The sequence below is a fragment of the Bufo gargarizans genome, chromosome 1 (genome assembly GCF_014858855.1).
Source record: "Bufo gargarizans isolate SCDJY-AF-19 chromosome 1, ASM1485885v1, whole genome shotgun sequence".
Taxonomy (NCBI): Eukaryota; Metazoa; Chordata; class Amphibia; order Anura; family Bufonidae; genus Bufo; species Bufo gargarizans.
Genome location: NC_058080.1, coordinates 655,825,975 through 655,851,281, shown reverse-complemented (window position 1 = coordinate 655,851,281; position 25,307 = coordinate 655,825,975). Strand labels below are relative to the sequence as shown.

The 25,307-nt window shown below is 42.8% G+C and overlaps 1 protein-coding gene across 2 annotated transcripts in view; it reads left to right on the top strand.

The window, feature by feature from the left end:
• RASGRF2 (Ras protein specific guanine nucleotide releasing factor 2) overlaps positions 1-25,307 on the top strand; it is a 376,997-nt gene that overhangs the window by 185,088 nt on the left and 166,602 nt on the right. For both annotated transcript variants that reach the window (XM_044276023.1, XM_044276022.1), the window contains exons 4-5: positions 15,024-15,113; positions 18,544-18,797. In XM_044276023.1, coding sequence (XP_044131958.1) covers positions 15,024-15,113; positions 18,544-18,797 — 344 coding nt within the window. The remainder of the gene's footprint in view (positions 1-15,023; positions 15,114-18,543; positions 18,798-25,307) is intronic.

Sequence of the window (25,307 nt, the reverse complement as noted above, 5' to 3'; positions counted from 1 at the left end):
AATGTCCGACAGCTCTTTCATCACTGGCGTAAGCGCCTGGGCCAGCGACTGCTGAAGGAAGCTCCTGGTGAGGGGGAGAGAGTCCGACTCACCTCTGCTGTATGCTTCGTTGTCAGAGCTGTCGGCATCTGAATCTGCGTCTTCCCGCTCCGGAGTGTTGCGCGCCTCGCGCGCCATCTTGCCGCTCTCCGGGTGAGACGAGGAGCGTCTATTAAGGAATTTATTCAGGTCTCCCTGAGTCTTCTTCGCCTTAGTAGCGATCCCCGAGGCTCCATCTTTGTCCCTGAGAGTTTTTCCCATCTTGGGGTCTGTATTCACTTAATAATGCTGAAAAAGCTGGGCTAGCGATGAGGAGCTCTGGTGAAGACGTCCTACACCATAGCTTGCTGGCTCCGCCCCCCCCCCCCCCCTTTGTTAATTCTGCATTTCAGGTGTATGGTGTAGAAATTTCAATAAGTAATCTATCCTGGTGTGATAATTGGAAAAGGGAGGGAGAGACCTTTTAACCTCTCTGTGTTTCCTGTCCCTTTAGAGATTAATGAGGACATCCTCCATGTGGTGATGTCATGTTGGACTCCTGGAAAAAACATTTTTCTTATTTCCTATTCCTATTTTTTTTTCCTGGAGCTTTGGGACCTACTATGGTATCAGAGCCTGGATCCACTGGAGAATCCTCTGGCACTCTGGTGGGCCAGTCTGATCCTGATTTTATGTACAGGTATTTGGGGAAAATAGATTGTGTACATAGCTCCATAAAATATGCAGTAAAAATCCTTTATTCCAAGATCCAATAATCAAGAAAGTCTAAAACAGAGCTGTATGATAGTCTTGAACTCCACTAGACCCGAAGACTACGACAAAGTGGTAGCAGCAGATTTCTTATTAGCATTTTATTTTTACCCATTTTCCAAAAGTCCAGAATATGTGATAATTCAGCATCTATCACTTTTATGTTAAAGGATAACTGTCATATTTTCATAAAAAATATTTAGCATATGTTACTGCTGCAGCTGCATTATGCATAAAGCAATCTTTAGTTTCTTCACTTACCACTGTTTTCCTTGCGATTTCCCCTTAGTTACGGCTGTTTTGAATCCTACATTATAAGGATCTTCTCAAGATGGCTCCTCTGCCAGTTCTCTGAGGCCAAAACTGCATTCCCTCAGGTCACATACAAACTTGCTGTAGCCAGCAGCTTCCTGCCAGCCAATCGGATTGGATTACTGAGAGACATGCCTCCTCACTCTGAAGCCTAATGCAGGCATGCAGTGTGAAGGACCGCCCTTCTGTCTTCCTAGCCGAAGACAGATGAGCCATAGCAACTGTCTTTTAAGGGAGCAGTTGAAGGGGACAGGAGACATTAATGAAAGCTGTAATTATAAGGTAATTACAGATCTTTTGACAATCATTGACAGACTAACTCAGGTATGCATGCCTAGCTCTAATAAACTAGCAAATAAAAATTTAAAAAAATTACAGTTATCCTTGAAATCCAGATTAAACGTTTTTTTGTGTTTTTTTTTAACTGTATTTATTATTCATCGAAGCCACTAGTAACAGTATATTATTCCCTAGAAAGTGAATATTTTCTTCTACTAAGAAGTCAGGGTTAATTCCGTTTAGTAGCATACACTGGCATCAGTCACCCAGCACTGATCGAGGACATGGGCCATTACAGGATTTCTCTGTTATCTATCACCTTAGACGTGGGTCGATAGCCCTGTTTTCACAGTCATATTCATTGATTGTTGCACCAAGGTTATTTGATTGTGTAATGTGTTCCACCATCTGTTCAGCATAGGGTCTCACAGGATTTGTAAGGATGTATCGTTATTAAAAAAATGCTGGAAATGAAAATGGAATTCCTGCTGTTTAAGGGTAATTTGGTAGACTCTACAAAGACTGGATGTGCTTTGATTCATTTCTTTAATCTTCGCTGTGGTTGGGTCTGATTTACCACATTGTATAAGACCGAATGAAAATGTTTGGAGACTTTCCACTGGGAATCCTTTGCATTATCCTGACTTTGTATAAAAAATTATGTGCAAACAATCATTTACATTCACGTATAACAAACCACACATTACATTATAGGAGCAACAGAGCAGACAACTCTTGGGATTTTCTGATATTATTGTGTAGGGTGAGTTTTGTGGGAATGTATCAGAGCGTACCAGCCGAACATAACAAGAGCTAGAATAGCATGTTACTCATGAGATCAAAAATAACCAAAATTTTCTTGACGGAGCAGCCCCCCAGAGCATGGCTGGGTGGATTACTTTAAGTCAATATACATGTCTCAAGGGAGATAGTTAGAGATAATTAGATTAGTCTGTTAGATCTTATCCAGGAAGCCTTTTGTGGACATCACTTAGGCTAGTTTCACAACTCCGGTGTGAATTCTGGCAGGCTGTTCTGGCAATCAACGCTGGGAATCAGACGGACACAAACCGCAGCATGCAATGTTGCCTGGGTCTCCGCCGGATCTTCTTATAATTAATAGGGCTGGCAGACATTCCGTCTGCATCCCAGCAGTGCTGGAACAGCCTGCTGGAATTCACAACGCAGGTGCGAAACTAGCCTTAGGGTTTCCACTAGGTTGGTAGACCAATGACTCAATCAGTATTTATACTAGGAGGCCAGTAAAATCAAATCATGGTATTTTTGCATAATAAAATCTCCAGCCACAATGTTTAGCCTTGTTACTGTGTATTTACTTGGGATTTTTTTGTAGCCAAGATCTGTGTAGAAATGCAGCAAAAAAGGTTGCAAATTAGTTTCAGCCAGTAGACAACTAGCTTTGTGCTCGTATTAAGAGAACCAGAATAAGAGTATTGCAGGTCTGTTACCTTTTAAAGGCTAACAAAAATAGTGATCAGTGATGTTACCTAGCAAGCTTTCGAGACGACAACTTCAGTCTCTTCATCAGGCGTACTACAAGAGAGTCTGAAGAAACGAAAATATTTATATACAAACAGACATGGTGGAATGAATGAACATTTTAAAAACAGAATATCAAAAATCTTGAAAATGAGTCCCTAACTCCTTCAGGACACAGGCATTTTTCACCTTAAAGGGAGTCTTTCACCTAAAATGACCATTATACACCACAAACATCATGATATCCATTACATTCCCCATATTATAATCTTACCTTTCATATTGCTGTCCGTCGCCTATTCTCTCTTAAAAACGCTTTTAATCCATATGCTAATCAGGTTCTAAAGGTGCCCAGGGGCGGCGTTTATGCGGCCGGTGCCCAGGCTCCACGGCGCTGTTCAAATCAAACCCCTCCCCTTTCACCCCTCTGGCCCGCCCTCGGTTCTTGAGATACCATCCTCCAGTCAATGACAGATCCGGCGCCTGCGCACTCCATTACCCACTAGGGCAGAGGCAGCAGAGCGTTTAATCCGCATGCGCCGGCCCGATCTAGCCGGCGGAAGTAAACTGCCAAAATATCGGGATGTACGGGCCGGCGCATGCGCATTAAACGCTCTGCTGCCTCTGCCCTAGTGGGTAATGGAGTGCGCAGGCGCCGGATCTGTCATTGACTGGAGGATGGTATCTCAAGAACCGAGGGCGGGCCAGAGGGGTGAAAGGGGAGGGGTTTGATTTGAACAGCGCCGTGGAGCCTGGGCACCGGCCGCATAAACGCCACCCCTGGGCACCTTCAGAACCTAATTAGCATATGGATTAAAAGCGTTTTTAAGAGAGAATAGGCGACGGACAGCAATATGAAAGGTAAGATTATAATATGGGGAATGTAATGGATATCATCATGTTTGTGGTGTATAATGGTCATTTCAGGTGAAAGACTCTCTTTAAGGACGCAGCCTAATTCTGCAAATCTGACATTTTATGTGGTAATAACTTTAAAACGCTTTGATTTATCCAGGCCATTCTGAGATGTTTTTCTCGTCACATATTGTACTTTATGACAGTTGCAAAATTGAATCTAATTATTTCATTTTTATTTATAAAAAATACCAAATTTACCCCAAATGTAGAAAAATTTGCTAATTTCCAAATTTAAATTTCTCTATTCTTATAATAGATAGTAATATCTCAAAAATGGGAATGAAATTTCAAAATTTCTCTTTTTTTGTTGTTGCAGATTTAAAATTTTAATCTATTTTTTCTGCAACACATAAAGAGTTAACAGCCAAACAAAACTCAATCTATTACTCTAAATCTGGAGTTTACATAAACACCCCATGTGTGCTCAAAAACTGATGTATGGGTGCAGAGTGGAAGGAGCACCATATTGTTTTTCGAGAGCGGATTTAGCTTTAATGGTAATTGGGAGCTATGTCGCATATCAAGACACCCTGAGCTGGCCCTACAGTGAAAATCCCCAAAAAGTGACCCCATTCCGGAAACTAAACCCCTCGAGGAATATTTCAAGGTGTGTAGTGAGCACTTTGACCCATCAGGCATTTCACAGAATTAGGAAGCACGTGGCTGTGAAAAGGAAAAAATTCAATTTTTTTCCATAAAAAGTTGCTTTACACCCACATTTTTCACTTTCCCAAAGGGTAACAGAACAAAATTCACCCCACATTTTGTTCCCCATTTCCCCCCGCATATGGCAACACCCTATATATGCTCAAAAAATGATGTATGGGCGGAGAGCACGGCTCTAGAGTCAAACCGCAAAATATGGATTTTGCTGACTTGAATTGGCAGACATTGATTTTAGGTGCCATGTCGTATTTAAAAGATTGCTGAGGTCCCCAGAAATTTAAAAACCCCAAGAAGTGATCCGATTTTGAAAAGAGCACCCCCATACGAACATTTTAAGTGGTAGAAAGGGTACTTTTCAGCAAACAGGTGTCTCACAGAAGGCAGAAAAACTTGTTAAAGGATTTCAACGCATACATTTGTGGATTTTTTTTTTTTTATTACTAGCAGACCCCAATTTTTTTTTCTCACAAGGTGTTAAAGAATAAAATGCACCCCAGTATGTGTTACCAATTTTTTCCCCATTCAGGAAATACCCCATATGTGCTTGTAGCCTGCTGTATGGGCGCACAGCAGGGCTCAGAATGGGAGGAACACTGTGTGGCTTTTGGAGGGTTTTTTGCTGGAATCCTTTTCAGGCACCATGTCACATTTGAAGACACCCTGAGGTGTAAACGCCACAAAAATTAGGCTCTAGGGCTGCCAGAACATAAAAGGAAATTGAAGAAATGCCCCATCTAATAAAATGACACCCTTCAATGTATTCATCTAGGGGTATTATGGGAATTTTTTTTTTTTTTTATATTCATTATTTTTTTGGGTGGGGGGGGGGGAATTATTGGATTGCCAAACGGAAAAATGTTAAACTGAAAATATCTTCCCATGGATTAATTAAGAAATTAATTAACTTAACTTAATGGATATAAGTGGAGGTGTGATAAACTTGAAAGCACTCTCCAATGCAGAGGACCGGTTTAGAGGGGCAGGTCTGACAGTAGTGAGTGGTGTCTTTCCTTATTCCTTTAACCGAGCTAACTCAACACCTTTTTTGGGGTCTCCTTTTTTTTCGGTGGGGAGAAGTACTCCAGGGAAATTCTGCCCATGTATTATTCTTGAGACCCCAGAAGCACTGCTGACTGAAATAGTGCCCTCTGTTTCCTGAACGCCAAAAATACATTTTTTTATATTTTTTTCCTGGAATTCCAAGAAGGTTCCCCAATGACCAGCTGTTCTATGAAGAACAAAGGCATTATAGATATATATATATATATATATATATATATATATATAATGACACTTGGGTTAGGTACACAGCTAAGTTTTTGTATAACACCTTAGATTTTCTTAAGGCGCTGTAGGGCTGTAGTACCTGTTCTGATATATCCACTCCACCCATGAACTTGTTGTAATCCTGGATACACACAGGCTTGATGTTCTGCTCTGTGGTTCCTCGGACTGGGACTGGGGTGGATTTTATCTAATTGTGCCACATGTGCCTATGCCTTTTTGCAGCAAGGCACTTCAGGAGAGGGACACTATTGTAAAAGTTGTCCAAATATAGATGGTATCCGTGGTCAAACAGGGGGTGGACTAAATTGCATACAATTGTAACGGGGCGCCGATTGCGCACTTGGTCTCCCATCAGCCGCAGACCTGCTGCTTAGCTTCGGGAGCAAGGATCTGTGTTTTGGCCTCGTTCCCAGGGCGGCCTTGCTAGCTGGGAGGCTCCCTGCTTCTAGGTCCGCCTTGAAGGCAGAGCTGATCACTCGGTGCTCGACTTGTTTGTCTGTCGGTCATGTGACGCTGGCCACGTCACATGACCCTCACTGCCCACTATAAATACAGGCGGCCTGCTGGCCACAGGTTGCCTGTTATTTTCGTCCTATAGGCTGTGTACTTTATTTTTATTAAGCTACCTCTGGAATTGAACCTCTTCTGCCTGCTCCCTGTACCTTGACGCTACCTCTCGGATTTTGATCTCTGCTTTTTTAAGGCTTTGTCTTTGCCTCTTCCCTTGTTCTGACGTGACCTCCTGGACTGACCTCGGCTAGTTGACCCGCCTCGCCTTGCGTTTTTGTTCTACCTCTTGTCCGCTTATTGTAACTTCAGTGGCTGCCCTCTTCCCTGCTGTCTCTTTCTCTCTGCTTGCACTTAGTAGGTTAGGGACTGTCGCCCAGTTGCGCTCCGTCACCTAGTGCGGATGGTGCAAGTAGGCAGGGACAGGGGATCGGGTGGCAGCTCAGGGGGTGCACCTCCGCTCTATCTTGATTCCCGTGACTCTACCCGTGACAACTATCTTCCCACTTATACCCAGAACCGGTGGACAATCGGGTGGCTCAATTTTTGAATCTTTTCCCTCATAAATACGAAAGCGCAATGTATACCCGGATACACTTTCACGGGCCTTATGCAACTTCACGCCATACCTAGCCCTTTTATTGTTCAGGTACTAGCGGAAATGTAATCGGCCTGGTCCGGGGCATGGCAAGACAGTGAAGAGGGGTGTGATAAAGAATATCTTTGTTCCAATATGAACGTATTGTTTTTTTATTTTTATTTTTTATAATGCCATGCTTAGGAGAAGTCCCCAAAACTTGTGCATTTCAGTCGTGTCAGTAGGGGTCCATTTGTGGGGCCTTGAAAGATAACTGTCTGGATGGGAGGCAATAAATTGCTCTGCATTAGGGCTGCACGATATGGGAATGGTATGCAATATTTTAAGGGAATTGTGCTAGAGGTCTATTTGCTTGGATTTTCAAGGCAAAAGCACACACAAATTACTGATAAAAGTACAAAATACAAAAACGTGCCATTTTGTTAATAACACTGCACAGAACAGATAAATGAAATAGAATAAATAAAAGAACATTTGTTGATTAAAATAACGACTTGCCTCCAGCCCCTCCTCCCTCCCCATACTGTAACTGATGTATCGCCGGCCGCGCTGTGCAGCATAGCGGCCGGCGATACATCCGTGTCAACCACGTAAAAAGTCAACCATCGCTTTATAAGGCGCACTGCCATTTTCCCCCCATTTGCGGGGGAAAAAGTTTCTTATAAAGCGAAAAATATGATAATATAATTGCAGCATTTTTGGGTCAGCCAATTGGCGATTGCGATTTGGCGATTCATTGCGATTGTGATTGCTTTGGCGATGTATTGTGCAGGCCTACTCTGCATATATATTTGTTTCTTCCACCATCAAGTTAATTAGGTCATCAGTTTTGAAAAAATACATTTCACTGAAACATGTGGTATCTACATTGATGTCTGGAGTGGCTGTAAATTCAGGCACCTGGGATACATAGTTATCTGTGGGGATCCATGAAGAGTCACTTGTACGGGGCTGCGACTGCGCACTACCGCAAGGACGCCTACGAGGGGGTTCATCATTAGATCTCAGGAAGATGAAACTAAAAATGTCAGGTGTCTTGACAGACGGACAGGCTGAAGTGAAAAGTGTCTTGATGGACAGACGGGCTGGAGTGACAGGTGTCCTGGACGGACGGGCTGGAGGGACAGGTGTCCTGGACGGACGGGCTGGAGGGACAGGTGTCCTGGACGGACGGGCTGGAGGGACAGGTGTCCTGGACGGACGGGCTGGAGGGACAGGTGTCCTGGACGGACGGGCTGGAGGGACAGGTGTCCTGGACGGACGGGCTGGAGGGACAGGTGTCCTGGACGGACGGGCTGGAGGGACAGGTGTCCTGGACGGACGGGCTGGAGGGACAGGTGTCCTGGACGGACGGGCTGGAGGGACAGGTGTCCTGGACGGACGGGCTGGAGGGACAGGCACAGAGTGGCAGATCTGCACTGAAGGGGTTAATTATGTGCGAGGCAGGGGATGAGGCACAGAACTGATCTGTGTCACTGATTGGGGCACAGAAGAGCACTGAAGGGGTTAAACGGGCTTAAAACAGTGGTGACTGAATTCTGACAATAGCTCCTTCTCTGATCGCTTCCCTGACAGGAATTGGGACGGTCAGAGAAGGAGAGTACACCCAGTACCTCCCTAAATCGCGTCAATGCGCTGTGATTGGTCCATCTGCAGTAATGGAATCACCGCGATCGCCGGCCAGGGAGCATTGCTATTCGCTTCCCGCCGGCATCGTTGGTTGCCTAGCAACCCCCATGTGCCGGCAAAACTGAACTGTCAGGGCATCGCTCCGCGTGCTGACAGTTTAACCGCATCATGTACATGCACGTGGGAATGCGGTAAAGCACCACATTCCCCCACGTACGTGATAATGCAGGAAGGGGTTAATTATCTTACAGATAAGAGGTGTGAAAGTTTTATGGTCTCTAAATTGATGTTATCTCAGAGACCTGGTGCCTGCACTTTGTCTATCTTGTAGTGTGCCATAAATCCCTGGGACAAATTCAGTCCAGTGTTCGACGTGTCAAGCAGTGTTATAAATTTGTATTCTCAAATTCTTCTGGGTCTTTGAGACTTGAGGCCTGCCATAGCCTATAGAAACACAGGGGGTCATTTATCAAACTGGTGTAAAGTAGAACTGGCTTAGTTTCCCATAGCAACCAATCAGATTCTTCCCTTCAGTTTTCCAAAGGAGCTGTCCAAAATGAAAGGTGGAATCTCATTGGTTGCTATGGGCAACTAAGCCAGTTCTACTTTATCCCAGTTTAAAGGGGTTGTCCAGGTTCAGAGCTGAACCTGGACATCCCTCCATTTTCACCCTGGCAGCCCCCCTGACAGGAGCATCGGAGCAGTTCATGCGCATTTTTCTGAGTTCCGGTGACGTACCGGGGCTCTCTATGGGGCTGACAGGAAGCCCGGTGATGTCACCGGCACTGATGGGCGGGATTTGGCTCTGCCCTAGCCAGTAAAACGGCTAGGGCAGAGCTAAAGCCCGCCCCTCAGAGCCGGTGACGTCACCGAACACACCGCTGGGCGGAAGTTACCACCCGGCAGTGTGTTATTGAAAACACAAGAGCCTGTGCCCTGCGCGATCTAGCGCAGGGCACGGGAGCGCATCGGAGCATGAGATGCTCCGACACTAGGCTCAGGGGGGCTGCCGGGGTGAAAATAAGGGTATGTCCGTGTTCAGCTCTGAACCCGGACAACCCCTTTAATAAATGACCCCCATAGTGATTCTCCCACAGAGTGCAATCATTGCAGTCTAAGGGAGAAGCAATAAATGTAGAGAAAAGTTTTTAAAAATAAGAAAATAAAAAACAAAAAAATATAAAATAAAATCACCCCTTTACCCATTTGAAAAACAAAAATAAATTATTAAAAAATAAAGATCATAATCATTACCGTGTCACAAAATGCCCGAACTGTTAAAATATAAGAGTCCTGTACAGTGAACACTGTACCAGGAAAAAAAACTAATAAAAAATGGACAATTTACAGTTTTTTTGTTGCTTCACCTTCCACAAAAATTGAATAAACAAGTGATCAAAAAGTCATACACACTCCAAAATGGTAACAATAAAAACGACAGATTGCACCACAAAAAGGGTCAATAAAAACGCATCAGTTTGCCTCAGTTCAGCCTCCATTCCGCTTTTGATGTCCGTCTGACGAAACTGAGCCAAACGGATCCGTCCTGACTTACAATGTAAGTCAATGGGGACGGATCCGTTTTTACTGATACAATATGGTGCAATTGAAAACGGATCCGCCTCTTGTTGACTTTCAATGTAAGTCAAAACGGATCTGTTTGCATTATCATGAACAAAAAATAAATAAAAATGTTTTTGTTTTGTTTTGTTCATGGTAATGCAAACGGATCCGTTCTAAATGGATTCAAGCGTTTGCATTATAGGTGCGGATCCGTCTGTGCAGATACCAGACGGATCCGCACCTAAAAGCAGGTGTGAAAGTAGTCTTAAAAATGTATAGAACGGTTAGTGGCTGCACCTATAGGAAACAGTGATGTGGTGCTCTCCCCACGCAACTCACCCCTGTGTTGCAGAAAAATAAATAATGCAAGATATAGATGTGGGGGGCACTCAGTATCCGGGTTGAATATGTGCGGTTTGTAGAAGTGGTGGTTGTACCGTACTGATGATTTGGATAGGTGTACTATCTGACGACTGTATTGTTGAGGGGTTGGTAGTATAATGGTATTGTAGGTGTGGGTTGTGCTCTTGGAGTAGTGTATAATGATCACATCATAGTTGTTGCTATTAAAAATAAATTCATTTATTGATATTGATAAAATTGTTGATGTAAATCTATAAATAAGTAGAGATGAAAAGATAAAAAAAAATTGAAAAAAAAATATATGAAGAAAATATATATAAAAAATAAAAAATTATCTTAGGTCCACTTAATATGAATCGAGAAATAAGAATTCAGTCATAAAACTGAGACGATGAAGAAAAAGCAGCACTCACCATTTGTTGTATTGATGTATGTTTTTACCCAGAATAAAAGCTACTATCAATACAACAAATGGTGAGTGCTGCTTTTTCTTCATCTTCTCAGTTTTATGACTGAATTCAATACTTTAAATCGCAGAGCACCACCACTGTATTGCGTGAGCAGCCGTGGCAAGTGGGAATCCGGTCAGAAGTATAAGAAACCGCACGGTGCAGTGCCGACTGTGTTTCTCTTTCTTTGAACGAGAAATAAGAATGTATTAGGGCAAACGTTCACATAGTCAATGTTGCTACAGTCTTCGATTTAACGTTGTTGTCCAGTAGGGGGAGCTGTTGTAGCTGAAGATAGTTACAGCTGCGGGTGATTGCAGCCGGAAACAATCGATGTGCCGGATTTACTGAAAGTAAAATGTAAGTACATGTGTGTAGCTATGCCGAAAAAATAGGATAAAAATATGTTGCGTAGACAGGTGTTTGTTGCGGATGCGCCCTATTAGTGTTACGTTGCCCGTTCTGCTGCTGTGATGTTCGCCGGCCCTGCTTTACCTGCCCGTGATGTGGCGTCCCACATGGGCGGGAGCGGCAGCTTTGATTTTGAAAAAGAGCGGGTGTCAATGTGAGTCTTCAGGTTAAGGTGAGCCCTCGGGTCAATGCGTTCCCTTGAAAGATTGGCAAGTGTCTGTTTACTCTTGTCTCCAAGTTCTGTCCTGCGATATGAAGGGTGGTGATGCTGCAGGATACCATATCTACCATATCTATATCTTGCATAAGTATAAAAAAGTTATGGGGCTCCGAATATTTAATAAAAATGTTATTTATTTATTTTGACAAAATATTAAAACAAAATTAAAATGATATACTGTATTTTTTATACTGTATTTTTCGCTTTATAAGACGCATCCCCTTCCCCCCCCAACATGTGGGGAAAAGGTCTGTGCGTCTTATAAAGCGCATGTGCCAAAATCATGGTGGCCGGCACATTGCAGGAGCTTTAATAAGTGAGCCGGCCACCTAGAAGAAAGAAGTGTGGGGCGGGGAGTGGGTATAAAGAACTCTGGAGCGGGCAGCGGCAGTGAAATATTCTGCTGAATGCCGCCAGTCCGCGTGTCCTTTATCTGCAGCCGGGGTCCGTTCCAGAGGGGAGGAGAGGCGAGAGCCATTCTTCTTTTCCTCTGCACTGCCGCCCTAAATGTTGCACTTATTGGTGGTGGACGCCAGCGGAAACTGCTGCTCCTCCACCAATCGGCTTACTCCCTCCTGGCTATGTGCGGCGCTGCTATTGGGAAGGAAGAAGGGAGGGACTCCTACTGGCCTTCCGTCATCCCTGAATGGTGTGCTGTCCACTTGCCATCTCCAACTCAAGTTCCTGGGTGACTGACAGTCAGAATATGAAGGGGCACTCAGGGGCAGACCTGAACATTAAATATGACTAAAACCCCCCCTCATCCATAGGAATGCATACTGGCACTGCAGTACATGGATGTATTTTTAAGGATGAGGGGGGTTATAGTCACATTTAGTATAAACACTGTTCAGGAACTGTACCATTATTTGCCTACATCTTTATATTAAATGTGACTATAACCCCCCTTAACCACAGAAATGCACCTATGTACTGCAGTACACTGGTGTATTCTTGAGGATGAGGGGAGTTATAGTCATATTTAATATAAACACTGTTGAGGGACTGTACCGTAATTGGTGTTTAATGGTAAGTGTTTATATTAAATGTGACAATAGCCCCCTCATCCTTAAGAATTTATTCATCTACTGCAGTGCCAGGATGCATTCTTAAGGATGAGGGGAGGTATAGTCTCATAACATTGCAGTGTGTTAACCGTAGATCCCTCCCATAATAGTGTCATCCACAGATCCCTCCATAACAGTGCGTCATCTGCCAAACCCCGCCCCCGCAGTGCTTGCATCTTCCGCAGATTCCCCCACAATAGTGCGTCTTCCACAGATCCCTCCATATCAGTGCGTCAGTACCAGATTCCCCCATAACAGTGTGAAATATTCAGTTTTTTTATTACTTTTTTTTAGCACACCTTTTGGTTCAAAATATATATTTTTTTATTTTCCTCCTCTAAAGTGAAAAATACGGAACTGTGGCATTGCTGTAATCGAACTAACCCACGGAATGAGGTTTACATGTCAGTTTTACTGTATAGGGAATGCTGTAAAAACAAAGCTCATAGAACTATGGCGGAATTCAGTTTTTCATTTCCAGTGCCACCCCATTTGGATTTATTTTCCTTTTCCTACATCATATTGAGTATTAAATGGTGCTATTAGAAGTACAATTTGTCCCATAACAAAAGCCCACATATGGCTATGTGACTGGAAAAAAATAAAAAGCTTTGGCTCTATGAAGGCAGGAAGTAAAAAAACGATTTGTCAGTTTTTTTATATACAGTTGCAAGAAAAAGTATGTGAACCCTTTGGAATGATATGGCTTTCTCCACAAATTGGTCATAAAATGTGATCTGATCGTCATCCAAGTCACAACAATAGACAATCACAGTCTGCTTAAACTAATAACACACAAATAATTAAATGTTACCATGTTTTTATTGAACACACCATGTAAACATTCACAGTGCAGGTGGAAAAAGTATGTGAACCTCTAGACTAATGATATCTCAAAGAGCTAATTGGAGTGAGGTGTCAGCCAACTGGAGTCCAATCAATGAGATGAGATTGGAGGTGTTGGTTACAGCTGCCCTGCCCTATAAAAAACACACACCAGTTCTGGGTTTGCTTTTCACATGAAGCATTGCCTGATGTGAATGCTGCCTCGCACAAAAGAGCTCTCAGAAGACCTACGATAAAAAATTGTTGACTTGTATAAAGCTGGAAAGGGTTCTAAAAGTATCTCCAATAGTCATGCTGTTCATGAGTCCATGGTAAGACAAATGGTCTATAAATGGAGAAAGTTCTGCACTGCTGCTACTCTCCCTAGGAGTGGCCGTCCTGTAAAGATGACTGCAAGAGCACAGCGCAGACTGCTCAATGAGGTGAAGGAGAATCCTAGAGTGTCAGCTAAAGACTTACAAAAGTCTCTGGCATATGCTAACATCCCTGTTAGCGAATCTACGATACGTAAAGCACTAAACAAGAATGGATTTCATGGGAGGATATCACAGAGGAAGCCACTGCTGTACAAAAAAACCCATTGCTGCATGATTACAGTTTGCACAAGAGCACCTGGATGTTCCACAGCAGTACTGGCAAAATATTCTGTGGACAGATGAAACCAAAGTTGAGTTGTTTGGAAGAAACACACAACACTACGTGTGGAGAAAATAAGACACAGGACACCAACATCAAAACCTCATCCCAACTGTGAAGTATGGTGGTGGGGGCATCATGGTTTGGGGCTGCTTTGCTGCATTAGGGCCTGGACGGATTGCTATCATCAAAGGAAAAATGAATTCCCAAGTTTATCAAGACATTTTGCAGGAGAATGTAAGGCCATCTGTCCACCAGCTGAGGCTCAACAGAAGATGGGTGTTGCAACAGGACAACAACCCAAAGCATAGAAGTAAACCAACAACAGAATGGCTTAAACAGAAGAAAATGCGCCTTCTGGAGTGGCCCAGTCAGAGTCCTGACCTCAACCCGATTAATCTGTAAAGAGGAATGATCAAGAATTACTCCTGACCGTTGTGCACGTCTGATCTGCAGCTACAGGAAACGTTTGGTTGAAGTTATTGCTGCCAAAGGAGGTTCAACTAGTTATTAAATCCAAGGGTTCACATACTTTTTACATGGTGTGTTCAATAAAGACATGGTAACATTTGATTATTTGTGTGTTATTAGTTTAAGCAGACTGTAATTGTCTATTGTTGTGACAGATAAAGATCAGATTACATTTTATGACCAATTTGTGCAGAAATCCATATCATTCCAAAGGGTTCACATACTTTTTCTTGCAACTGTAGATTCCACAACTAAAATCTCCAAGAAAGTACAGTTTATTGCAAGTGAATCGTGTGAATGAGACATAGTAAAAAAAACATCAGCATAGATTGTAGGACCTGCTGCCAATTTTCCACAGATGTTGGTCAACGCAAAGATTGAAATCTGCATCATAATTTGTGGAAAATTTTAGTCTGAATGTGGTGATTGTGGAAATGGGGAGGTAGAAATGTTTCCACTCAAAGATTTGAAGGATGAAATGATTAAAGCACTCATTATGTTCTGTTCTCCAGATTGTAGCCCTCAATAAAACAAAGGAACGGATGCGTCCTTACCACATCAGCCATGAGGATGAAGATCCGGATATCAAGAAAATAAAAAAGGTAACCAAAAGCTTCTATATCTGAATGCTGGGGGTCCAACACCCGACACCCCCGCTAATCAGCAATTTGAAAAAAAGGGGACGCTCCATGCCAGTGAATAGAGCAAGTAATTGTAATTACACTACGGCGCCGCTCCACAGGAGATGACGTGTAGCGTAATGAAGGGGAAGCAGCGCTTGCATGAAAACCCTGACTTCTCTTCCAACAGCTGATCAGCGGGTGTGCCGGGTGTCGGACCCCTGCCGATCAGATATTGATGACCTATATATTGCTGCACAACCCCTTTAACCCTCTTTAAGCTTTTACTTAAAATATTGCAGTGAGTTAATTAATAGCAAAAAAAAAAAAGTTAGAAAGTGTTGCATTTGGTAGAGCAAAGCTAGTGAAATTGTGAATGGGTTAATTAATTTTGTAGCTCTAGCCAAACCTGACATTTATATAATTAATAACAAAGAACTATGTTGAGCAGAAGTTTGTTTTCTGCTATGGTTACCCAGTTATGACTGCAATGCACACAGCAGGATGGCAGACGTAAGGCAGTCTTTGTTCTGTTCTGCTCTTATCTTCTATATTCAAAAGTCCATCTGCTGCTCCATTTTAATGGGTGAACATGGTCCCCTGTCCTAGTGCTCAGAGCCCCACCAATCAGACACTTATTTGCTATCTTTTGTATAGGGAATAAGTTGTTGCAATAGTACAAAGCTTAACAAAGCTTGAAAAAATTGAATCATTTTGGCATTGCGTCTAAAAAATCAACAACTATATTCGGTCACATCAAAAACAAATCCTTCCATAATGCATAAATCGAAAGTGTTTCAGACAAACAGTGCTTTAACAAAAGGTCACTTCATAGGAAGCAAAAAACAGCCCACCAAACAAATGATGATGGGGGTATAAGTATATTCAGTAATTCCAGCACTTTGTGTATCCATAAAACCCTAGCTTTACAGGGAGTGCAGAATTATTAGGCAAGTTGTATTTTTGAGGATTAATTTTATTATTGAACAACAACCATGTTCTCAATGAACCCAAAAAACTCATTAATATCAAAGCTGAATATTTTTGGAAGTAGTTTTTAGTTTTAGCTATTTTAGGGGGATATCTGTGTGTGCAGGTGACTATTACTGTGCATAATTATTAGGCAACTTAACAAATATATACCCATTTCAATTATTTATTTTTACCAGTGAAACCAATATAACATCTCAACATTCACAAATATACATTTCTGACATTCAAAAACAAAACAAAAACAAATCAGTGACCAATATAGCCACCTTTCTTTGCAAGGACACTCAAAAGCCTGCCATCCATGGATTCTGTCAGTGTTTTGATCTGTTCACCATCAACATTGCGTGCAGCAGCAACCACAGCCTCCCAGACACTGTTCAGAGAGGTGTACTGTTTTCCCTCCTTGTAAATCTCACATTTGATGATGGACCACAGGTTCTCAATGGGGTTCAGATCAGGTGAACAAGGAGGCCATGTCATTAGATTTTCTTCTTTTATACCCTTTCTTGCCAGCCACGCTGTGGAGTACTTGGACGCGTGTGATGGAGCATTGTCCTGCATGAAAATCATGTTTTTCTTGAAGGATGCAGACTTCTTCCTGTACCACTGCTTGAAGAAGGTGTCTTCCAGAAACTGGCAGTAGAACTGGGAGTTGAGCTTGACTCCATCCTCAACCCGAAAAGGCCCCACAAGCTCATCTTTGATGATACCAGCCCAAACCAGTACTCCACCTCCACCTTGCTGGCGTCTGAGTCGGACTGGAGCTCTCTGCCCTTTACCAATCCAGCCACGGGCCCATCCATCTGGCCTATCAAGACTTACTCTCATTTCATCAGTCCATAAAACCTTAGAATAATCAGTCTTGAGATATTTCTTGGCCCAGTCTTGACGTTTCAGCTTGTGTGTCTTGTTCAGTGGTGGTCGTCTTTCAGCCTTTCTTACCTTGGCCATGTCTCTGAGTATTGCACACCTTGTGCTTTTGGGCACTCCAGTGATGTTGCAGCTCTGAAATATGGCCAAACTGGTGGCAAGTGGCATCTTGGCAGCTGCACGCTTGACTTTTCTCAGTCCATGGGCAGTTATTTTGCGCCTTGGTTTTTCCACACGCTTCTTGCGACCCTGTTGACTATTTTGAATGAAACGCTTGATTGTTCGATGATCACGCTTCAGAAGCTTTGCAATTTTAAGAGTGCTGCATCCCTCTGCAAGATATCTCACTATTTTTGCCTTTTCTGAGCCTGTCAGGTCCTTCTTTTGACCCATTTTGCTAAAGGAAAGGAAGTTGCCTAATAATTATGCACACCTGATATAGGGTGTTGATGTCATTAGACCACCCCCCTTCTCATTACAGAGATGCACATCACCTAATATGCTTAATTGGTAGTAGGCTTTCGAGCCTATACAGCTTGGAGTAAGACAACATGCATAAAGAGGATGATGTGGTCAAAATACTCATTTGCCTAATAATTCTGCACTCCCTGTATTATGTTCTCATATTAAGGACAGACTAAAAGACAGACATCCATCAGAAAAACACTGCTTACACGTTTCAAACCAGCATGGTTCTTAGCTATAGCTATGAGAAAGAACCATGCAGGTTCAAAACGCGTAAGCAGTGTTTTCTGATAGAAGACCATCTTTTATTCTGTTCTTAATATGACTGCACAGTCAAATTTTGATTTTGTGGCTACACTATATGCTTTAACAAAGGTTAACTAGAAAATTCCTATAAAGATTTGTCATCTGAACCAGAGTTAGGGGGCTTCAAAAACTGCCTGCAGCTATGTAAATGACTGGTTTAGTGTGTGCGATTATTTCTTTGTAAGGATCTGCAATGATTAAATGCACCTTAAAGGCTATGTACAACTTTGGGAGAATTTTTTTTGATTAGTGCATAGTATTCATAATAATTAATGGTAATCTTTTTTTTTTCTATTTATTAAAAATATGGAATCTTTTTCTCTGTACAGAGCTGAGATGCTCTGCTAGCAAAATCTGAATTTGACTCTGCTCTGTCAGACAGGATGCTGATGGGCTCCGTATCTCTGCTCTCAGACCTTATAAACACTCATCAAAGTTCAATCCTTATCTTACTGATAAGAACGTGGGTTAAATAAGTGTTTAGAACCTCTTAGTAATTTACGGATAAGGGTTATTAGATGACCAGCACAAAGTGAAAGTAGGATGCACACAGCTAGAAAAACAGTTAACCTTTTGTGACAGAATGGCTCAATATTTTTAATAAAGACCACGTAAAAAAACTTTTTTTTACCCCAAAAGAGTAAACTGCAATCATAAAAAAATTGTCCCCAAAGGTGTACATAGCTTTTAAAGGAGCAGTTTACACTTTTTACAATATTTAACTACAGGTATGTGCAGTATATTGGTCAGATTGGGTTGTGCGTTTGTGTTTATCCAGGTTCAAAGTTTCATGCGTGGCTGGCTTTGTAGAAGGAAATGGAAGACAATCGTGCAAGACTATATATGTTCTCCACATGCGGAAAGCATGAGAAAGCGGAATCAAATTGTCTTTAATATGGTGGAGGCAGAGGCAGAATATGTCCATCAGCTTTATATCCTTGTGAACTGTTTCCTCCGGCCCTTGAGGATGGCTGCAAGCTCCAAGAAACCATCCATCAGTCATGATGATGTCAGCAGCATATTCCTCAACAGGTAACATTTCTTCTTCCTGTTTGGCTTTCATTCACTTTATTTCCCAATAGACATGAATCATAAAATGTACCTTTTGAGTTTTCAATTGAAATCTACATGAACTTCACTTACTGGATCAATAAGGAGTGTGGGTGACATCTCTTTTACATTGGAGTGAGGGGTGTAAAAAATAAAAATAAAACATTTTGGCAAAAGTGACCTAAAAAAGTCACAAAGGCCCTATTTTGTGACTCTTTTGGAGATAGTTTTCTGGAATGCATGGCTTCATAAATTCCCTTTGTAGTGTTAGATATATCAATGACATTGGGCTGTCTCTTAAATGATTTAGACTGCTATGACTATTAGAAACCTGACTGGATGAAGGCTGGTATGACATGACTTATCTTGATTTTCCATTCTTCACATTGATGAAGACCATCTTTGTATATCTTCCTCTGTGTCTGTGGAGCTTACCCTGGAAACACGACTGACATGATAAAATCATCAAACAGTTGGTATTCTAAGAAATGCCTGTGCAGATAAAGACTCATGTAATAATCCATCACCAATCCCAGTGATTGAATCTGAGATTCCCATGTTTGCTCATAAAGGAAGCGGTTTATCTTCCATGGCATTTCCTCAGTTTTTTCTTTATTGTGTGTTTAGGGTGGTTAGCTCTTTACAGATCTTGATAAAATAAATTAGGTAGAAGGTGACATCCTGTAGCTTGGTAATGGTATATTTCCTGTATATTTACTGTATAGATATAATCATTCGCTTTCCATAGCATATTTACTGATGCAGATTTACTAGAGACGTCTTGCTGCGGAGCATCTTTATCCAGTCCTTTAAAGACTGATGTCTTGAAAATCAGTTCAGTAAATCATTTTTCATGATGAAATGGCAGCTAAATGTAATTATAAAATACCTGCTGGCATCTTCTATAGTCCCCTTCAATACATATTAACTTAAATAGCTTAAGGAACAGGAAATGATACTCATAAAAAAAAAGTCACATTAAAAGGGACAAATTTCTATGAGCTGGCACCAGGGTGGTTTCTAGAGGAAATTAAAAAAAAAGCTACCCCCCCCCCCCCCCCCCCTGATAATGTGAACATTAGTAAAATAATAATAATAATAATAATAATAATAAAAAAAATAAAAAAAAAAATATATATATATATATATATATATATATATATATATATATATATATATATATATATATATACACACACACACACACAGTAGATATAAAAAGTCTACACACCGCTGTTAAAATGTCAGGTTTCTGCGATGTAAAAAAAGGAGACAAAGGTAAATCATTTCAGAACTTTTTCCACCTTTAATGTGACCTATAAACTGTACAACTCAATTGAAAAACAAACTGAAATCTTTTTAGGTAGAGGGAAGAAAAAATATAAAAATGCAATAATATGGTTGCATAAGTGTGCACACCATTAAACTAATACTTTGTTGAAGCACCTTTTAATTTTATTGTAGCACTCAGTCACTTTTTGGGTATGAGTCTATCAGCATGGCACATTTTGACTTGGCAAGATTTGCCCACTCTTCTTTGCAAAAACACTCCAAATCTGTCAGATTGCGAGGACATCTCCTGGGCACAGCCCTCTTCAGATCACCCCACAGAATTTCAATCGGATTCAGGTCTGGACTCTGGCTAGGCAATTCTAAAACTTTAATCATCTTCTGGTGAAGCCATTCCTTTGTTGATTTGGATGTATGCTTTGGGTCGTTGTCATGCTGAAAGATTAAGTTCCTCTTCATGTTCAGCTTTCTATCAGAAGCCTGAAAGGTTTTGTGCCAATATTGACTGGTATTTGGAACTGTTCAAAATCCCCCTATCTTAAAGGGGTTGGCCACCCTAAGTATCAAAAATCCAAAGTGCCCCAGACAATAGCCAAAGCCATGAAGTACTTATATCATGTGACTGGCTAGATGTCATTTTTTTTTAACCTGTTCACCATGGTACGCTTCCCTGGAGGAGCTCCTCAGACCAGCTATGTGGGAGGAGCAGCTGTAAAGTGAAAGTAAGAATCCCAGCATGCACTGCAGCCAAGTATCTTCAGAGGAGCAGCCACATGACATCCCCATCCACCTGTGTTCCCATGGAGACAAGAGCCTCTCCGACATTATCAATAACTCAGTCATCAGTGAATAACTGCAGACATAGTAATAGGAAGAACACCCCAGTCCCAGCAGTAAAGAGGTCACTACCCGTCCCACACAGGAATGTGATGCTAATGTATCACACACATGTTGCTGGGGGAGTTACCCTGTTCATAAATTTGCTGTGGGGCCTAGTAATTTCTAGTTGTGTCACTGGATGTAAGCCATGAATAGAAGGGGAGATTTATCATTTGCTTTGTTTCTGAAATGTGGCGTTAAAAAGTTGCAAACTATGTGTTTGCGAATTTAAACTGTGTTTATAAAAAAAAAAAAAAAAGTGTGCGTGTGTGTGAAAAGAGATAGTGAGTGGTGAGAGCAGGACAGGAGGGGGAGTGGTGAGAGCAGGACAGGAGGGGGAGTGGTGAGAGCAAGACAGGAGGGGGCGTGGTGACAGCAGGACAGGAGGGGGCGTGGTGAGAGCAGGACAGGAGGGGGCGTGGTGAGAGCAGGACAGGAGGGGGCGTGGTGAGAGCAGGACAGGAGGGGGCGTGGTGAGAGCAGGACAGGAGGGGGCGTGGTGAGAGCAGGACAGGAGGGGGCGTGGTGAGAGCAGGACAGGAGGGGGCGTGGTGAGAGCAGGACAGGAGGGGGCGTGGTGAGAGCAGGACAGGAGGGGGCGTGGTGAGAGCAGGACAGGAGGGGGCGTGGTGAGAGCAGGACAGGAGGGGGCGTGGTGAGAGCAGGACAGGAGGGGGCGTGGTGAGAGCAGGACAGGAGGGGGCTTGGTGAGAGCAGGACAGGAGGGGGCGTGGCTACCAATAGCAGGATAACCAGACAGATCTGCTTAAGAAGATCTATTAGTAAGTGTAATATCTCCCTACTTTCTTTATAGTTGTAATAAGTGCTAACAAAGTGGCCAAACCCCTTTAACCACTTCAGCCCCGCTAGGTGAAACCCCCTTCATGACCAGAGCACTTTTTACACTTCGGCACTACACTCCTTTCACCGTTTATCGCTCGGTCATGCAACTTACCACCCAAATGAATTTTACCTCCTTTTCTTCTCACTAATGGAGCTTTCATTTGGTGGTATTTTATTGCTGCTGACATTTTTACTTTTTTTGTTATTAATCAAAATGTAATGATTTTTTTGCAAAAAAATGACATTTTTCACTTTCAGCTGTAAAATTTTGCAAAAAAAAACGACATCCATATATAAATTTTTCGCCAAATTTATTGTTCTACATGTCTTTGATTAAAAAAAAATGTTTGGGCAAAAAAAAAAAAATGGTTTGGGTAAAAGTTATAGCATTTACAAACTATGGTACAAAAATGTGAATTTCCGCTTTTTGAAACAGCTCTGACTTTCTGAGCACCTGTCATGATTCCTGAGGTTCTACAATGCCCAAACAGTAGAAAACCCCTACAAATGACCCCATTTCGGAAAGTAGACACCCTAAGGTATTCGCTGATGGGCATAGTGAGTTCATAGAACTTTTTATTTTTTGTCACAAGTTAGCGGAAAATGATGATGATTTTTATTTTTTTTATTTTTCTTACAAAGTCTCATATTCCACTAACTTGCGACAAAAAATAAAAAATTCTAGGAACTCGCCATGCCCCTCACGGAATACCTTGGGGTGTCTTCTTTCCAAAATGGGGTCACTTGTGGCGTAGTTATACTGCCCTGGCAATTTAGGGGCCCAAATGTGTAAGAAGTACCTTGCAATCAAAATCTGTAAAAAATGGCCTGTGAAATCCGAAAGGTGCACTTTGGAATGTGTGCCCCTTTGCCCACCTTGGCTGCAAAAAAGTGTCACACATCTGGTATCGCCGTACTCAGGAGAAGTTGGGGAATGTGTTTTGGGGTGCCATTTTACATATAACCATGCTGGGTGAGAGAAATATCTTGGCAAAAGACAACTTTTCCTATTTTTTTATACAAAGTTGGCATTTGACCAAGATATTTTTCTCACCCAGCATGGGTATATGTAAAATGACACCCCAAAACACATTCCCCAACTTCTCCTGAGTACGGCGATACCAGATGTGTGACACTTTTTTGCAGCCTAGATGCGCAAAGGGGCCCAAATTCCTTTTAGTAGGGCATTTTTAGACATTTGGATCCCAGACTTCTTCTCACACTTTCGGGCCCCTAAAAAGCCAGGGCAGTATAAATACCCCACATGTGACCCCACTTTGGAAAGAAGACACCCCAAGGTATTCAATGAGGGGCCTGGCGAGTTCCTAGAAATTTTTTATTTTTTGCATAAGTTAGCGGAAATTGATTTTTTTGGTTTTTTTCTCACAAAGTCTCACTTTCCGCTAACTTAGGACAAAAATTTCAATCTTTCATGGACTCAATATGCCCCTCACGGAATACCTTGGGGTGTCTTCTTTCCGAAATGGGGTCACATGTGGGGTATTTATACTGCCCTGGCTTTTTAGGGGCCCTAAAGCGTGAGAAGAAGTCTGGAATATAAATGTCTAAAAATGTTTACGCATTTGGATTCCGTGAGGGGTATGGCGAGTTCATGTGAGATTTTATTTTTTGACACAAGTTAGTAGAATATGAGACTTAGTAAGAAAAAACAAAAACAAAAAAAAAATTTCCGCTAACTTGTGCCAAAAAAAATGTCTGAATGGAGCCTTACAGGGGGGGGTGATCAATGACAGGGGGGGTGATCAATGACAGGGGGGTGATCAATGACAGGGGGGTAATCACCCATATAGACTCCCGGATCACCCCCCTGTCATTGATCACCCCCCTGGTAAGGCTCCATTCAGACGTCCGTATAATTTTTACGGATCCATGGATCGGATCCGCAAAACACATGCGGACGTCTGAATGGAGCCTTACAGGGGGCTTATCAATGACAGGGGGTGATCAGGGTGATCACCCCCCTGTCACTGATCACCCCCCCTGTAAGGCTCCATTCAGACATCCGCATGATTTTTTACGGATCCATGGATACATGGATCGGATCCACAAAAAACATGCGGACGTCTGAATGGAGCCTTACAGGGGGGTTATCAATGACAGGGGGTGATCAGGGTGATCACCCCCCTGTCACTGATCACCCCCCCTGTAAGGCTCCATTCAGACATCCGCATGATTTTTTACGGATCCATGGATCGGATCCACAAAAAACATGCGGACGTCTGAATGGAGCCTTACAGGGGGGTTATCAATGACAGGGGGTGATCAGGGTGATCACCCCCCTGTCACTGATCACCCCCCCTGTAAGGCTCCATTCAGACATCCGCATGATTTTTTACGGATCCATGGATACATGGATCGGATCCACAAAAAACATGCGGACGTCTGAATGGAGCCTTACAGGGGGGTTATCAATGACAGGGGGTGATCAGGGTGATCACCCCCCTGTCACTGATCACCCCCCCTGTAAGGATCCATTCAGACATCCGCATGATTTTTTACGGATCCATGGATACATGGATCGGATCCACAAAAAACATGCGGACGTCTAAATGGAGCCTTACAGGGGGGTTATCAATGACAGGGGGTGATCAGGGTGATCAGGGTGATCACCCCCCTGTCACTGATCACCCCCCCTGTAAGGCTCCATTCAGACATCCGCATGATTTTTTACGGATCCATGGATACATGGATCGGATCCACAAAAAACATGCGGACGTCTGAATGGAGCCTTACAGGGGGGTTATCAATGACAGGGGGTGATCAGGGTGATCAGGGTGATCACCCCCCTGTCACTGATCACCCCCCCTGTAAGGCTCCATTCAGACATCCGCATGATTTTTTACGGATCCATGGATACATGGATCGGATCCACAAAAAACATGCGGACGTCTGAATGGAGCCTTACAGGGGGGTTACAATGACAGGGGGGTGATCAGGGTGATCACCCCCCGGTCACTGATCACCCCCCCTGTAAGGCTCCATTCAGACGTCCGCATGTGTTTTGCGGATCCGATCCATGTATCCATGTATCCATGGATCCGTAAAAATCATGCGGACGTCTGAATGGAGCCTTACAGGGGGGTGATCAATGACAGGGGGTGATCAGGGAGTGTATATGGGTGATCACCCCCCTGTAAGGCTCCATTCAGACGTCCGCATGTGTTTTGCGGATCCGATCCATGTATCCATGGATCCGTAAAAATCATGCGGACGTCTGAATGGAGCCTTACAGGGGGGTGATCAATGACAGGGGGTGATCAGGGAGTGTATATGGGTGATCACCCGCCTGTCATTGATCACCCCCCTGTAAGGCTCCATTTAGACGTCCGTATGCGTTTTGCGGATCCGATCCATGTATCCGTGGATCCGTAAAAATCATACGAACGTCTGAACGGAGCCTGACAGGGGGGTGATCAATGACAGGGCGGTGATCAATGACAGGGGGGTGATCAGGGAGTT